The sequence below is a fragment of the Dermacentor silvarum genome, chromosome 2, assembly GCF_013339745.2.
Source record: "Dermacentor silvarum isolate Dsil-2018 chromosome 2, BIME_Dsil_1.4, whole genome shotgun sequence".
Classification (NCBI taxonomy): Eukaryota; Metazoa; Arthropoda; class Arachnida; order Ixodida; family Ixodidae; genus Dermacentor; species Dermacentor silvarum.
The window spans coordinates 103,956,503-103,971,648 of NC_051155.1; the positions used below are offsets into that span (position 1 = coordinate 103,956,503).

At 50.0% G+C, this 15,146-nt stretch overlaps 1 protein-coding gene across 1 annotated transcript in view; it reads right to left on the reverse strand.

The window, feature by feature from the left end:
• LOC119440268 (phospholipid-transporting ATPase ABCA3) overlaps positions 1-15,146 on the reverse strand; it is a 144,291-nt gene that overhangs the window by 57,534 nt on the left and 71,611 nt on the right. The window contains exon 4 of the mRNA XM_049662841.1: positions 805-930. Within this exon, the coding sequence (XP_049518798.1) occupies positions 805-930 (126 nt within the window). The remainder of the gene's footprint in view (positions 1-804; positions 931-15,146) is intronic.

The window sequence follows — 15,146 nt, forward strand, 5'->3', positions numbered from 1 at the left end:
GCACAGAACACGCGTTTGTTCTCCGCCGTGCGTTCACTCCCCGTGAAAGCGCGCGTCCCTCGCGCCCTTTCACTCGCACATACAGCGTTCGGCGGCGCGCGGCGATTTGGCGCTGAGCCGTGCTCCCTCAAGGGCTGCAGAAGATAGCGCCAACCTTTCCCTTTCCCTCAAGAACCACTTACCACCGCGCGGCGACGATTTCATCTCCATTGACGTCATACGGAACCTCACGGCGACGGCGATGGCGACGGCACAAATCTGCTTTGGAGTGTCCATATAATTGCTATCGCAATAAAAAAGAAACACGTCCCCAACCGTAACGAAAACAAAAAAAGTGGCCGCAGTTTCACCTGATAGGCGAAGCATCAATTGCGATAGCAAATTTGTAGAGAGCTATACGGAGTAATGATAGTAGCTTTATCAGCTGTATAAGCTTGGACATGCAGCAGCACCGGCAACACGCAGAACTAATGTCAAACACTCGACTACATAGTACGACTTTAATATTTCAACATTGGATTGCCAGTTAGCTTTTCCAGCGGTGACCTCGTGTCCTCCTCCCCTTGCTCAATAAATAGCGCCGTCACTAAAACTGAGCGGTCTAGCTACTTACAATCTATCGGCAGACAGACATCGTTATTTTTCACCTAAGAAGACTTCCGACAGACCAGTCGAGATCCGTCTGGTGGTTGCTAGGCAGGGACATGCAATTATGATAGGTTAGTTGAACTGATGATGAAAAACGATGCAATATTCAAGAACATTTCCAGATGATCTACGTAAAAAGTAAAAAAAAATTGTTACCTCCGATGACGAACACCACCATTGTTGCAGCAAATGCGCCCCCTTCTGAGGTGACCAGGGAGGACATCAGGTAAGAAAAGAAGATTGCCACGGGTGCAAACGTCAGCATGACCAGGTACAGTGCCACTGGACAAAACGCGTTGCGCACAATGTTGGCAGTTAATTGATGCACTCACAACACCGGCCGACAACGTGATCACCAATGTCTACAAGAGCCCGATTACGCCCAATAGAGCGCTAAGAGATCTCCCGTTGTGTTTACCGACGCGCAACGGATTGTAATTCGCGCCGAGTTTTTATGGCTGGGAAAGAAAAATGAAACATCCTCGAATGAATTGCGCACCTCCATTTTGATACTCCAACAGTACTTAACAGATTGTTCACTAGCTTTGTTTTCTATGTGTTTTTTTTCACAGCAAGAGAGAAAGAGTAAATGCGATTTGTTACTACTTGGAAAATAAAAAATTAGTGCGTCCGGACTACAGTGAATCAGGCACCAGAGACGCCTCTTTCAGATGCCTGTGTATCATTTACAGTGTCAACAGAGCACAGAATATAATTTATGTGCGTTCTGTGGCACTTTATATTCCATATGTCTCACACGCCTTGCAGCCTAACTATAGTGTCTATAACATACTATAGCATAACCAACTTATGGAGCGTGCTAAAGGATACCGCAGCAACTACAACAGTGGAAGCGTGGATTGAACTGAATAAAAAAATTATGAAGGCCATGACCATGAAATGTCACTATTGAAGCTTCAGTTTTGTAGTCGAACCTAGCGAAGCTTTTAGTTCTTAGTAATTATCTGAACACAATTCTGCATGTTATACACAAGTAAGTACAGTGTATTACCAGGGAGAGCTAGTGCCACTAGTTCTCTACGATACAAGGCCGAGTGACGACACGTCACCTGAGAGGAAGCGCACGGTCTAATGGGGTGTGGCGAAAAGTATAGGCAACACTATTGCAGCAATAAATAAGAAAATTCTAGATAAAAGAAATTGCTGTAGAGGGAAGCGCGATAGAATCGTGCAGATAAAAGCGTGCCGCTTTGTAGAACTTTGAAAGTGTTACCTGCCTCTTACATAAATCACCAAGGTGGCTCAACGTTTTACCAGATAAAATGCGTTTGTATTAGTTTCGGACTCGCACCTTCTAAGGGACCTTTCTTAGCACTCTGCACTCGCTTGAAATGTTTTAGGGTCGCGAAAATATTCAGGCAAGTTGAAGATTATTTTCTGGTTTCACAGCGTCACAATGAATGCTTGGCTTGTACCACTTGTGCGGTTTGCTCAGTTTTTCGGGAATGCCTCCAATGCCTCATTTAGTCGCATGAAAAGCCTGTTGAAGGATCCATTATGTTTTTAGATCTCATGCTCCAGTCCCCAAACAGACATGTTTGTTGGTGTTGCGAGCCAAGAGGAAAAAAGCCCATTCTAGACCATATGCATCAACCCATTCTAAACTTGCTAAGCAAGCATCCTTCAACTGTTAAAAAAGTTCTTGTTAATTGATATATGCAGTTTGAATAGGCAAACCTTGAAAGCCAAGTTTTGCGCCTTAAGGGTAGCTGGCGACACCTTGCACCTGCTGAAGGCTGTCGCTGGCCGAATGCTATAAAATCACGATAGGATAGGAGCAGTTGCGGCTCAGCTGACCAAACAAACACAAAAAAGCGTTGCTGTGCCGCATCTATACGCAACTATCCACACAAGAAAGGCATCGATTCTGCGTTGACGCCGTGTTCTACGCTCCTTGAAACTTTCTAGACTGTGAAAGATGTAAATACTGTTGCAGGGAAGCGACGTGGCTATAATAAAGAAGACGCCGTTTCACCGAAACGCAAAGCATCTATTGCGATATCAAATTATTGGAGAGCTATACAAATTTAGGATAGTAATTTTATCGGCCGTATAAACTTGTAAACATAGGCACACTAACTAAATTAACAAGCATGGTGTCACGCGCGCACAATCGAACATGAACGCATCTCACTCAATGACCGCGGAAACTCTGTGGAAACGCTGGAGTGATTCAGCGCAGCAGCAGCAGCAAGCGAATTCAGCTTCATGCCGGCGCTCGCATCAACGTGATCTTAGCCGCGAAAACTAGGGTGCCTTGATGGCCAGCGCCGTTTTCAGGGTGGGGACACCCACGCTTTTCGGCGCCATCTTGGTCCTTTCCAATACGGAAGCGCTGGGCGTGTGGCGGCTGCAGATAAACCATTGGGCAGAAAGAAAGGGCGACGGGCGTGCTAAGGGCGATACCGACGCGATTTAAATGCAGATTTTCTGCTTCACCATCTGATAAACAGTTTGCTTACAAAGAGTGCTCGTTTCAAAAGAGGTTGTCCGACACTTCTGGCGTGTATCGCAAACTGAAGGTAGCACGATTTGTTTGCGAGGTTACCCGCTTTTTATTTACTCATTTCACTGCTAAACGTACCACAAATATTACTGGAATTGTACTCTTAGATGAAATGTTAAGTTTGACGCTTTCTTCTTAGGGTTTTCGCGTCATATTTATGTAATGAAGAGAAAAATTAGGAGACGTTGCGTGAGTAGGCCTGCAGCAGTTCAGGTGCCTACTGAAGAAGAAAAATGCATTGAGAACAGTTTTCAACCCTCAAACACAATTTATTTACAAAAGTAAGCACTAATTAATCCACTTTATAAGCTCTCAGCGAGCTTATTTGGATAAAATGTTGTTGCCCTACTGCACGCTTGTATACCTGCTACACTCTTGCTAGCGTAACACTCAGCTCCATTTTCAGGAGTGTTACACCATCGCAGATAGATGCGGAGATGTGTGGATACAAATCGCTCAAGAAGTTTTCCAATCACATCTATGTGCTGATAACATAGGTTATCTGGCAAGGTTACATCCTTTCCAATAAATTCCTATAGTGCTTTCCATGGTTTACTCAGACAGCTCGGATCTTGAGCTTCAGCAAAAGACTTGAGAGCACTCTCCCATTAAAAAAAACTCCATAATTTGTCTGCTTGCATAAATTAAAATTTGCCGCCTTGGACATACTCATTTAGTTGAGCAAGATGGTGTTCCTGTCCAGGTCCTTTAGCCGCTAGCATGCACATGCACACAAAGCAGAGTTCTACACTGCGGATAATCGGCTTTAACAAAAAGCCTGCCAAGTGGGCCAGCACATCTTCCTCAAGAGAAGAAACTTCCTCTAATGCGAGAATGAAGTCGCTTCTCTCATCACTGTTTTCCGACTGACTGATGCTTTGTGCTTGTTTAATTTTTGCTGAGCAAAAATCGACCATGTAGGTACCGTCATCGATCGCGTATCCAGGATAAACGAGTTTACAAGTCCCTCAATACTTCTACCTACAAAAAAGGTCAATTCACAAACGTCTAGAATAAACCTACACCGTTGCAACAAGTCAAACACGGCGATCACACCATACTGCACCCTTATTATCACTAGAAAAGGCACGCCAACATATACAAGCAACTTCTCTGTGAAAATGAAAATGATTACAAAGGGACATTATTTTTAACAAAATGATGATCATCACTCGCATATCTGCGTTGTGTCCGTCGGTACCCAGTTGTCACGTTTCACTTGCACTGCCCATTTCTTCCTTCGTTCAACGTTGCGGGGGAAACAAATTACCCGCGGCTCTTTTGCGGTCGATCCAGTGCACAGAGCGACAAAGCAGCCCGTCTTGTTTCGTTAACAAGCACGAACATCACAAGGGACTACACAAAACGCGAGCTCTCGCCCCACAACGCCACAAAGAAAGCAAATGGTGCGCGCGTCCGTTAAGCTCGACAGCCGGCGCGAAAGAACCAACATGGCGCCGAAAAGCCAGAGCAGTGGCGCCGCGCGGCTCAAAGGCTGTCCCCACCCCGTAAAGCGGCGCTGGTATTGAGGCGCCCTAGCGAAAACACAGGGAAACCGGCCTCTACTCCCGCCGCAGATGCCTTTCCGGATACAGCCGCCCGGGCAGAAGCGCGCCGGCGTACAACGCGACGTTCCCCTCTCTCCCTACCATCCCCCCCGGACCTTCCAGCCCGGCGGCACCGCGCGGCCGCAGTAACGCGAGGCCCGCCCTCCTCCCTACCCTCCCTCCAGAGCGTAGTGCGCGACGGGAATCCTGCGCACTTCCTTCCCGCTTGAAGTTCCAATCAGCCGGCCGAAGTGAACGGACGGGCCGTCGGCGGGCTCCGCCACCATCGAAACACCGCGACTTTCACCAGCCGCCCTTGCCCGGGCCTTTTTCGCCGGGAGTTGTATGGGAAGTGGCCTTCTCACTGTTTCCCACGGTTGGTCGTCTTCTCGCTAACCCGAACGCCGACGAGGCGTTCCGGCAAAGCCTGCGCCGGCGGCGGGAGCTCCGGCTCGGAGCTGACCTAATCATTCCTACGGAAGCAACTAGAGATTTCACGAGGACCGGAACGCTACACCGGCAAGCATCAAACTACGAAGATGAAATGTACCTCATCAGCCCCGTCACGTCGACGGAGTTCCCAAGCAACCATACGGAGGTGAGCGCCAAAATCCCCCCCCCCCCCACCCCCCACCCGATGACGATGCAGACCAGTAGCACACGGTGCTAATGCTACGCCAACGGAAGCAACAAGCGTTGAAACGAAAGCGCGGCAAGGCGCCGGCTGAAGACAAGCTCGAAGCGTACACGGATACCAAGAGACCGACCACTCCGAAAGGAAGGAAACTACCCAAACTCCCACGTCAACGAAAGGACGATTTCAAGATGGTTATACGACCGCATCAAGGCTTACATCCTCACACCAGCAATGGCGACAGCTGTCATTGAAGCCTGCAACCATGAATTTTCTGGCGAACAATTACTCCTGCGAATCCAGCCTGGCTCTTACATATCCATCCTCTCTACTCCGAACCAAGAGGTGTCCATGAAAGCCCCGGGACTTCGCCTCCTGACCATCAACGGCACAGCCCACACCGTCAAAGCATACGCGGCCACCGGGGAAGACGCAGTGGGAGGGCTGGTCCACGGTATACCGCGACACACTCCGTCAGGGGCCCTGCTTGCCAACGTGCGGATTCGTACGCAAGGAGTCGAGCTGATCCAGGTGCGCATGACCGGCGATGCCCAAAGTGCCACCCTTACGTTCAGTGGGCCCATACTACCGAGAACTGTGTACTATTACGGAGGAGAGCTCTTGTGTCACCTTTTTCGTGCTACTATTCAAGTGTACAAGATCTGACGCGGCAAAGGACACCACACGGACGTTTGCCCAAATCTTACGCTACGAATTTGCAAAATGTGTGTGCTCGTGAACCCAAGTTAAGGACACCCTTGTGAACCGAACTGTACCTCGTGCGGTGGGGGAGGGGGGGGGACATCTTACCGGGGACAAAAGCTGCACCAAGCGCTTAAAGCAACCACAAGAGCTACGAACTTCGCGGACCCCACGTCCGCAGATCACCAGACCAAAAAGATGGTTCTCCTCCGAGTACGGGGAAGGAGATTGCAGGGCGGGTCGAAACCACATAAGCAGAAGCGCCAGCACGGAGAGATCCCGCTCCATATCCGCGCAGCGCACTGCCGCCTTCACCCAGTCAACAAGTACGCAGAAAAAAAGATCCCGATCCCGGACACCGACGAGGAACAGCCACGAGCAGGGATCAAAGATCAATGCAAGGAATACACCTGCACAGGTAAGCTGGGCAGGAGTCGCGTCTTCCACGACCAGATTCATCGCACAAAGTGAGGAATACAAGCGAGCCATCTCAGAGGACGGACAACTTAAGGCAACCTTACGCGGTAAAACGCAGGCGGTAGAAACACTTAAGCGACAGGTAGCTATGCTCACGGCGAAAATGGATACACTTAAATCCAAACCACCCACTCCGCCGCCGAAACAGCAAGCACAACCACCACCACAACTCGCGACACAAATAAACAACCAACACAACAACCGCTGTCACAGCGGCCACCAGTACAAACACAATCCTCGCCACAAGAAGCGGCAACACAAGTGACACTACAGCAAGACGAACGCATGTTTGCATTACATCAGCAACAAATCCAACAACAATTTCAGCAAATGCAAGAGCAACTACAAGCACAAATGTATCAGATGTTTACGCAATTCCAAGAACTAAAACGCTATGTAGACGATTCCGTTCAGAAGTTCCAACGACCACGCAAACAACGACACAGCCTCGCCTCGGATAAGTTGAGCGCAAAGATCATGGTCACCACGGACACTGAGGATACGACAACCTCCGAAGTTCCTCATTATGGCTATGAACACAACCAGGCAGCAAGAGAATCTCACGATTATGTCAGTGGAACTGCCGATCACTACACAACAAACGCGCTACACTAACACAGTATATCAAGACGGCTCTAGTTCCTCCGGACCTCATCTGCTTGCAAGAGGTGGGGAAGCGACCGAGACCCATGGAGGGTTACTGCCTCTACACGGCAACGCTGGCTCGAAAAGACCTTGCGATCACCAACGCCGCGGCACCGCGAGTAGAAATCCAGCACCAAATTTTAACAATCTGGCCAGTGAAGAAGGGACGGCCAAAGTGTGTCTTGGCTAACGTCTACAGTTCACCCAGACACCAAAAAGCTGACTTCTCGCCATTACTTAACCACGTATCCACGCTACTCGTGAGACGTGATAGGCTAATTGTCCTCGGAGATTTCAACACCTGGCATTCAGAGTGGGGATACAAGAGGGACACGGCGAAGGGCTCCAACCTTCTCAGAACGACACAGACACACGAACTATTGCTGATCATGCTGCCAGGCGTCCCCGCCAGAGTAGGCAACAGCGTGGTTCACGATACCACACTTGACCTAACTTTTGTCAATGACGAAAGAGGAGTCACCTGCAACAACCTGGGCGATACGCTAGGCAGCGACCATTACGTTATAAATGTAACCTGCAACACGGCAAAAGTACACCAATCCCTGGGGACGGCAAAACTCACTGATTGGAAGAAGTACATAGATAAACAGCGGACAGCCCATTCAACGCCAACCTCTGCGGAAGAATGGAGCGCTTTTCTTAAATAAATCTACAGTGCCACCACCAAAGAGTATCAGACCACGCCGGAAACGCCGGCGGTGGGCAACCACCTGGTGCACCTCTGGGAGGCCCGCAGAAGTGTATCAAAGCGTTGGAAGCCGGATAGACCAACTGGAAGAAGAAGGCAACGTCTACGCCATAGAGCTCGATAACAACAACTGGAGAAGTTTTTGCGACATCCTACGAGGCACCCTGAGCACAAAGAAAACCTGGACTATCCTCTGTTGCATGCTGGACCCATCCAGCACACGTACGCAAGCGAATAACGTCATGAGGAAACTCGTCGGCCAGGCATAGAAGACAAGCTCATCCAACTGCTAAAGAATACTTACACCGGAGAAGCACAGACGACTTCACCTAGCCCCAGAAACTATCGCGGCCAAGAAAACGGAGATCTGGACGCCCCCATCACCTTCGCAGAAGACTGCACCGCTACTCAGGCATTTAAGAAGAACACGGCACGGGGCCCCGATCGAATTGTCAATGCGATGCTGAGAAGCGGCTGAGAAACGACACGGTATGGAAACCCCACGGCTGACTACCCTCGGAATGGAAAACGGCAAACGTTATTCTAATACCGAAACCGAGAAAACCGCGCGAACTAGGCCAACTACGACCCATCTCGCTTACCTCATGTCTGGGCAAGCTTTTTGAGCGAGTCGTCCTCACCAGACTAGAGAGAAGCATAGAGCAAAACGATCTGCTTCCGGCCACAATGCTTGGCTTCAGGAGAGGAGTATCGGTCCAAGACGTCTTCCTGCTGCTGAAAGACGAAGTCCTGAACCTCCCATCGGGAAGTCCAGACAGGATTTTGCTCGAAAAGCATTTGACACTATCTCGCACTGCACGATTCTTGACGGACTCGATGACGTAGGATGTGGTGATAGAATACATCGCAACACTTCTTGAGCAACTGCATTGGGATAGGTACGACACGCTCACTCCCATATGACCTATCAGAACGAGGTACCCCCTCAAGGCTCTATACGATCACCGCTGCTATTCAACATCGGTCTACGCAAACTGGCACTACAACTGGAGGAGCAAAGAGATCTCGGGTGCACCATATACGCGGATAATATTGTGCTATGGGCCACTCGAGGCTCGTATGGCGACGGGCAAGAAATCCTCCAAAGAGCCATTACACGGTCCATATCTTCACGAAACAAGCAGGCATGAAATGCGCCCCGGCCAAGTCGGCACACCTACACATTAGACCCAATCATACAAGCGAACAGAGCACCGACGCGACAACTCTTTCTTGATAGGGAACCCATCAAGAAGACAACAAATATAAGGGTTCTCGGGATGCACGTGCAAGAAACGGGCAGCGTTTCCATCGCGCTATCCAAACTGAAACGCACGGTAAGGAGCATCACCGGACTTAGTAACAGAATCGCGCGCGGCAAAGAGGGAATGACAGAGGCGGACACTTTCGATTGGTGCAAGCCTTCATCATTAGTCGCATAACTTACGCACTTCCCTTTCAAGCCACGCGCCGCATCGAGACCGGCCAGGTCGATTCGACCAATTGATTCGAATCGCCTGTAAGGCGGCGCTCGGCCTTCCGGCGAGCACAAGCACGAAGCGCCTCCGGGAGCTAGGGCTTGCCGCAGCCACAATCGTCGCCCAAGCGAGAGCGCCTTAACGCGACGCCCCAGGGACGTTGTCTATTAAGACGCCTGCACTACCCCCTGGCGCGGCAATTGTGCGGGGACGAGACTCAACTGATACCACTCGCTCTGCGAACACGGCTACATGTGTATCCCATCTCACGCAGCATGCACCCGACATACCACACAAGACAAAGACGAGCTAGGGCGACAGCCCTGCTACGGAGGCAGAGCCACCCGGATACGTATTTCGCGGACGCAAGTCTCTACCCCCGCACAATAACAGGAACCCCCGCTTTCGTGGCGGTCGCGACAAATAGGGCACGCACGGTCGCGGCTGCGTCCTTGCGCACCTCGTCCCGCGCAACGGCGGAGGCCGCGGCCATCGCCCTAGCCGTACGAGCCGCTGAAGCAAACGGTTGTGTGGGAGGCATCTACCGTAGCGGGGCTCCTCTTTTGCGCGTCTATAAGAACACTCGGCGCCATCTGGCGGCGCCGCCGCTAAGCCTACGCGTGGCCTCCGAAATACATGGCGCGCCGGTGCGTGCGAACGCTGAGAAACGCGTCAATCGGCAACCTGGCACCTCTCTCGCGCTTCTTTCTTAGCATAGAGTTTCTCGCAATATTACGTAGAGGGGAAACTGGCGCTGCTGCTCTGTGGTATCCATGAGAATGCCGGTATATTGTGACTTCGGATTGGCATCGTTCTCCGAGAACCAGAAAGCCTTGAAGACGCGCCTGGCTAGCACCGTTCCGCCTGTCACAATGATTCATTTCCTGCTAAAACAGAACGTAAAAAGCTGCTTTAGCTTTATTATTACACAAAAACATGTTTTTATTTTGAGGACTTACTATAGGATGTACAATTATATGAAACGAAAAAAGTATCAGCTGGCCGCGAAAGTTGCAGGGCAGACGACAAGATTCTTGGTCACATTAGAACAACTTGCCGTCTGTTCTTGTTTTTCTTCGCTTGATTCAGCATTGTAGGTGAGTAAACTTTATTGAAAGATGTAATATGGGTGAATGAAAGCTTTCTATGTAGATTTTATTTTAAGAACGCGTTTATCGTGTAGCTATATCCACGTTTTAGACGAAGCCTCGTACAACACCAGCCAACACAAGCCTCGCAGACACATATCCCTTCATTCCCATGACGACACATCGCCCTTTAAGAAACTCGCATAGACGGTGGCGCCACATTACCCTCTAGGTGTTATAGTGAGAAACTCTATGTTTCTTAGGGAGCCTACATGCAAGCGCTTGCATGTAGGCTCCCTATTCTTTCTGGACGCATTGCGCCATCTATAGTGGCACTGCCGAGAAGTCCGCACGTGGCCCCCAAGGAACGAAGGGTGGGACGCCGGTGCCTGCCAACGCTGAGAATTGTTCCCTCACTTGTCGCACGCTCAGTCGCACATACTCAGTAACCCAAAGTGGCGACGCTTCATTGAAGAGCGTCACATACCATGCCGGGCCATGTAGCTGTGCTACATGGCCCAGCTCGCTAAAGCGATGGCGTTAAAGACGTTCATTGAAAATAGGTAAATGCACAGTGCATATGAGGCGCAGCCTGCTATAGCACGGGTTGCTCTCCTTGGGGAACCCTTGTGAAGTCGGTTCGATGCCGCTCAGCCTCGGAAGAATATAAGGGATCTTTTCTTTCTGGAGAGAGGTACATTCTCAGTGGCACGCATGGTAACCTGGTAACCAAGTTGGCATCACAGGCGCTCGTAGAAGAGCGGCACACACCAACTGGCAGATACCGAGTGACCCAAGTTGGCATCAAAGAGGATCAATGAAGACCAGCACAGACCGAGTGACACATACCACGTACTCCAAGGCGGTGTAAAATTGTTTCTACGAACAGCGGTACGTACCCAGTCCCGCATCTACAGTGACCCACGTCCGCCTGAAAGAGGTTCCTTGAATAGCGGCACGTATGGCACACTGCCACATACTCAGTGACCCCAGTTGGTCGGAGGCTTGGTTTCGAACCCTGCTACCTCAACACAGCTGCCCGATGCGCTACCAATCCGACTGTGAACTACCCACTGACCAGGTAGGCGTGAAAACGGTCAAATACAAACAAACATAGATACCGAGATAGATACATAGATAGACATCCTTCTTAAAGAGCGTGAAGTACGCTAAACATGTTAAAGGATTAACAAGGCACGATAAAGAAACACGATGGAATGAGTATGAAATATCGACTCGCCGAGCATTCCATGCTTCTAAGTATCGAAGTACGTTTCGGCGGAGCACCATTACTGGAATATTCATTTACCGTATCTCATGTTCGCGTATAATTGACCGCGACACAACCACGCCGGCTATTAGGCATTCTATTCTGTGTGCGGCCGAGAACTCGCCTTACCGTTGGACACCTTGATACCCTGAACTGCACCCTCGATGAGTGAATATGCCCTCTCGGCCATCACCGACGCTAACCACGCGCGGCAGCTCACCTGCACTCATCTGCACGGCTCCGAAGAGAATAGAGACATCTTTATGATTAGCCACATCGACACGTGCACTTTGCCCCGAGTTCTTTGGGCTCTCTTCGTTACCGACCCACCGCATGGGGCTTTCCGAGGCACTGCTGTCACGTTACAAAGGTCAACATTGCCTTGTACGACAAGCGACTGATGCCACGCCTGCGATCTTATCTTCCGGTCCCTCAGCGTCGTCATCAGCATCAACTAACGTCTTTTGCATAGCCAGACTCAAAACCTACCACGCTTTTTTTCGGCCGACAATGTGTATATAATGCACCGGCACTTTGCTTCCATTGGCCGCGGTCGTGATACGGAACAGCCGCTGATAAAGGCCACCTCAGGGCGGCTGCAGTCAAGACGATGAGAATGACGAAGTGGGGCCGACCGCTAGTGCATCGTCCTCTTGGTTGCGGTTGGACCACAGTAAAAATCTTGAACCTCATACGACCGATCTGGTGCGAAACGGCGAGAAGCAACGGCTACGAGCGAAGAAACGGGCAGTCGCGCGACCAGGTAACTCGTTCTAGTCGCGCGGTTCTGGAAATCGAGAATTCGTCACCCGTCGCCCGAATGTGCTACGAGCGACACGCCATTAGCAGAAAGCTGGAACAGGATGTACACCAGTAACGTACCAGCACCACATGCAGAGAACCAGGAAACAACGTAATGTTGTTCTCGCAAGAAGAAAAAGAAAAAAAGAGACCTATCGCATGACCCTGAAAAATATTATATGTTGCTGTATGCAGCAAAACAAATCATCTTAAATTATTACTGCTTGCATCACGCCAACCTTGGTGCTTGTTAGCTGCCCTCAGGTCAGAAACACTGGACAGCCGTCGCTGAAGGCTGTCGAACGCGTGTGGTTTGATCGGCAGGAGACAACTGTATGCGACAGCCGCCTTCGCCGCGTCGCTTGTCACCGTCGCGTGCGAAATTGCTTGCATGTGGTTTATACTATACTATATACTACCATGTACTTTATTATACTATACTATATCTTGTAATGGTTAGTCACGTATCTGAGTTACACGTGATATATAGTTAGTATTTGTATTCATATAAAGTTATATTTACGGAAAATATTTATAGTGGTGACAATGTATTCTTAGCTGACTTCACACGAGGTTGGCGAGGATCTGGGCGGCTATATTGTAGCCAATATCTTTTACCAATGCTATTGCCTTTCGATGCTCTTCGAGTTCGTCAGTGGTGGTCAAAGCGCCGCTGCGCCTGGGACGGAGCGTTGCTTTCACCGCTGAAGGCCTTTGTGAAGCCTTGATAACGTTTTGCTCTCACCCTGCAGCATCGCTGTTGTGACTTATTATGTGTCTGCTTTGATGCTGCAATAAAATTATTGATGACTGATTGAGGCAAAACAGCCCTACAGCACTATTTTGGGAAATAGGGTGAGTTCGCGTAGACTAAGCAGAGCTCGACGTAATAGTCTCTGGAAGGTGGCTTCGCTGGTGCTGTTATGATCGGCTTGGAACTGCACCTGTGAAATGTGGGAATCAAGCTCGAGCGCCTTTCCCGTGACGAGATAAGGCTATTATGATCGCCTTGGAACTGCACCTGTGAAATGTGGGAATCAAGCTCGAGCGCCTTTCCCGTGACGAGATAATCCCCTTTTCATCCCCTACGGAGCAGACGAAAACAGCGAGCTACCAAGAAGGAAAACCCGAGGGAGAGGAGGTCGCCAACTTGACCGCCCGACAGAGGTCTGACACTTCCACAAGTTCCCCGAAGGGGTCATCGGCAGGTTATGCCTGGAATCTGTATCTCTCCAATGTGGGAAGCAAGCCTCAGCGCTTTTCCCGTGACGAGATAATCCCCTTCAGCCCCGAGAGAGCTCTCACCTCTACGGAGCAGACGAAAACGGCGAGCTACCAAGAAGGAGGACCCGAGGGCGAGGAGGTCGTCAACTTGACCACCGGAGAGAGGACTTCCACGAAGGAAACGCCGGCCACCACGAGGGGATTTAAGGCCGTCCTGGCCCCCGTGTTAATCAGAACCGCTCGAGACTCAGATAGAGTCAAAACCATGTACCAATGAAGTGAATACAATCTTTTCTATTTTTCATCATCACGATGCCCGCCTTCATCGTCGTTTCCTGATTCCTGCGGTGACGACCCACCTCACCCGGTCGAGATTATATCAGCTGGTTGGCAGCAATGGGATACTCCACCCTTCGTCCTGGCTTCAGCAGAATGGTGAGCGCTTGACTTTCTTTGAGAATTTGCCACGTTTTAGCTTGTGTGTTTTCTAAAACGGCGAAGTAGTTTCTGTACGTGCAGGCTCCTGTTGAAAGCTTCCTCACGTCACAGCAGAGTAAGAAAGTCCTCGTTCGGGATTGACCATGGATTTGGGCAAACGGAAAAAGCCAGAGTTGTTATTACTTTGTGAAGAGCTGGGAATTGAGGTCGGGAAAAGTCAGAGAAAGCCACAGCTTATTGAGGCGATTGAGAAGTGCGGGGCTCTTGAGGACGAAATTTCAGAAGCATGGGAAGAGATAGAGAAACGAGCTGAGAAAGCTGAACAAAACGCTGCAGAGGAGAGGGAAAGGCAAAGAGCTGAGAAAGCTGAACAAAACGCTGCAGAGGAGAGGGAAAGGCAAAGAGCTGAGAAAGCTGAACAAAACGCTGCAGAGGAGAGGGAAAGGCAAAGAGCTGAGAAAGCTGAACAAAACGCTGCAGAAGAAAGAGAAAGGCAGAGAGCTGATCAAAAGGAAGCTGCAGAAAGAAAGGAACGCGAGGAACAGAGAGCTCACGAAATAAGGCTAAAAGAACTAGACGTGCAGCGGGATCTGGCCAGGCAATCAGCAAATAACCTCTCAATAGATGAAAGACGTTCAGGTGAAGTAGGAGTGAAGATAAGGGATCTCATGCCATCGTACAAGGTGAACGATGACATGGGTTTATTTCTCGTTACTTTTGAACGAACCTGCGAGAGAAACGGGTTGGCACTAGAGAGTTGGCCACAACAGATTCTGACCGTTCTTCCTGGCGAAGCAACCGAAATAATTGCGAGGCTAACGAAGGACGAGTCAGAGGACTATCAGAAAGTAAAAGCTGCGCTGCTAAGAAAATATCGGCTCTCAGCGGAGGCTTTCCGCCGCCGTTTTCGGGAGGCAGTTAGGACACCGGGCGAGTCTTTTCAAGATTTCAGTTATAA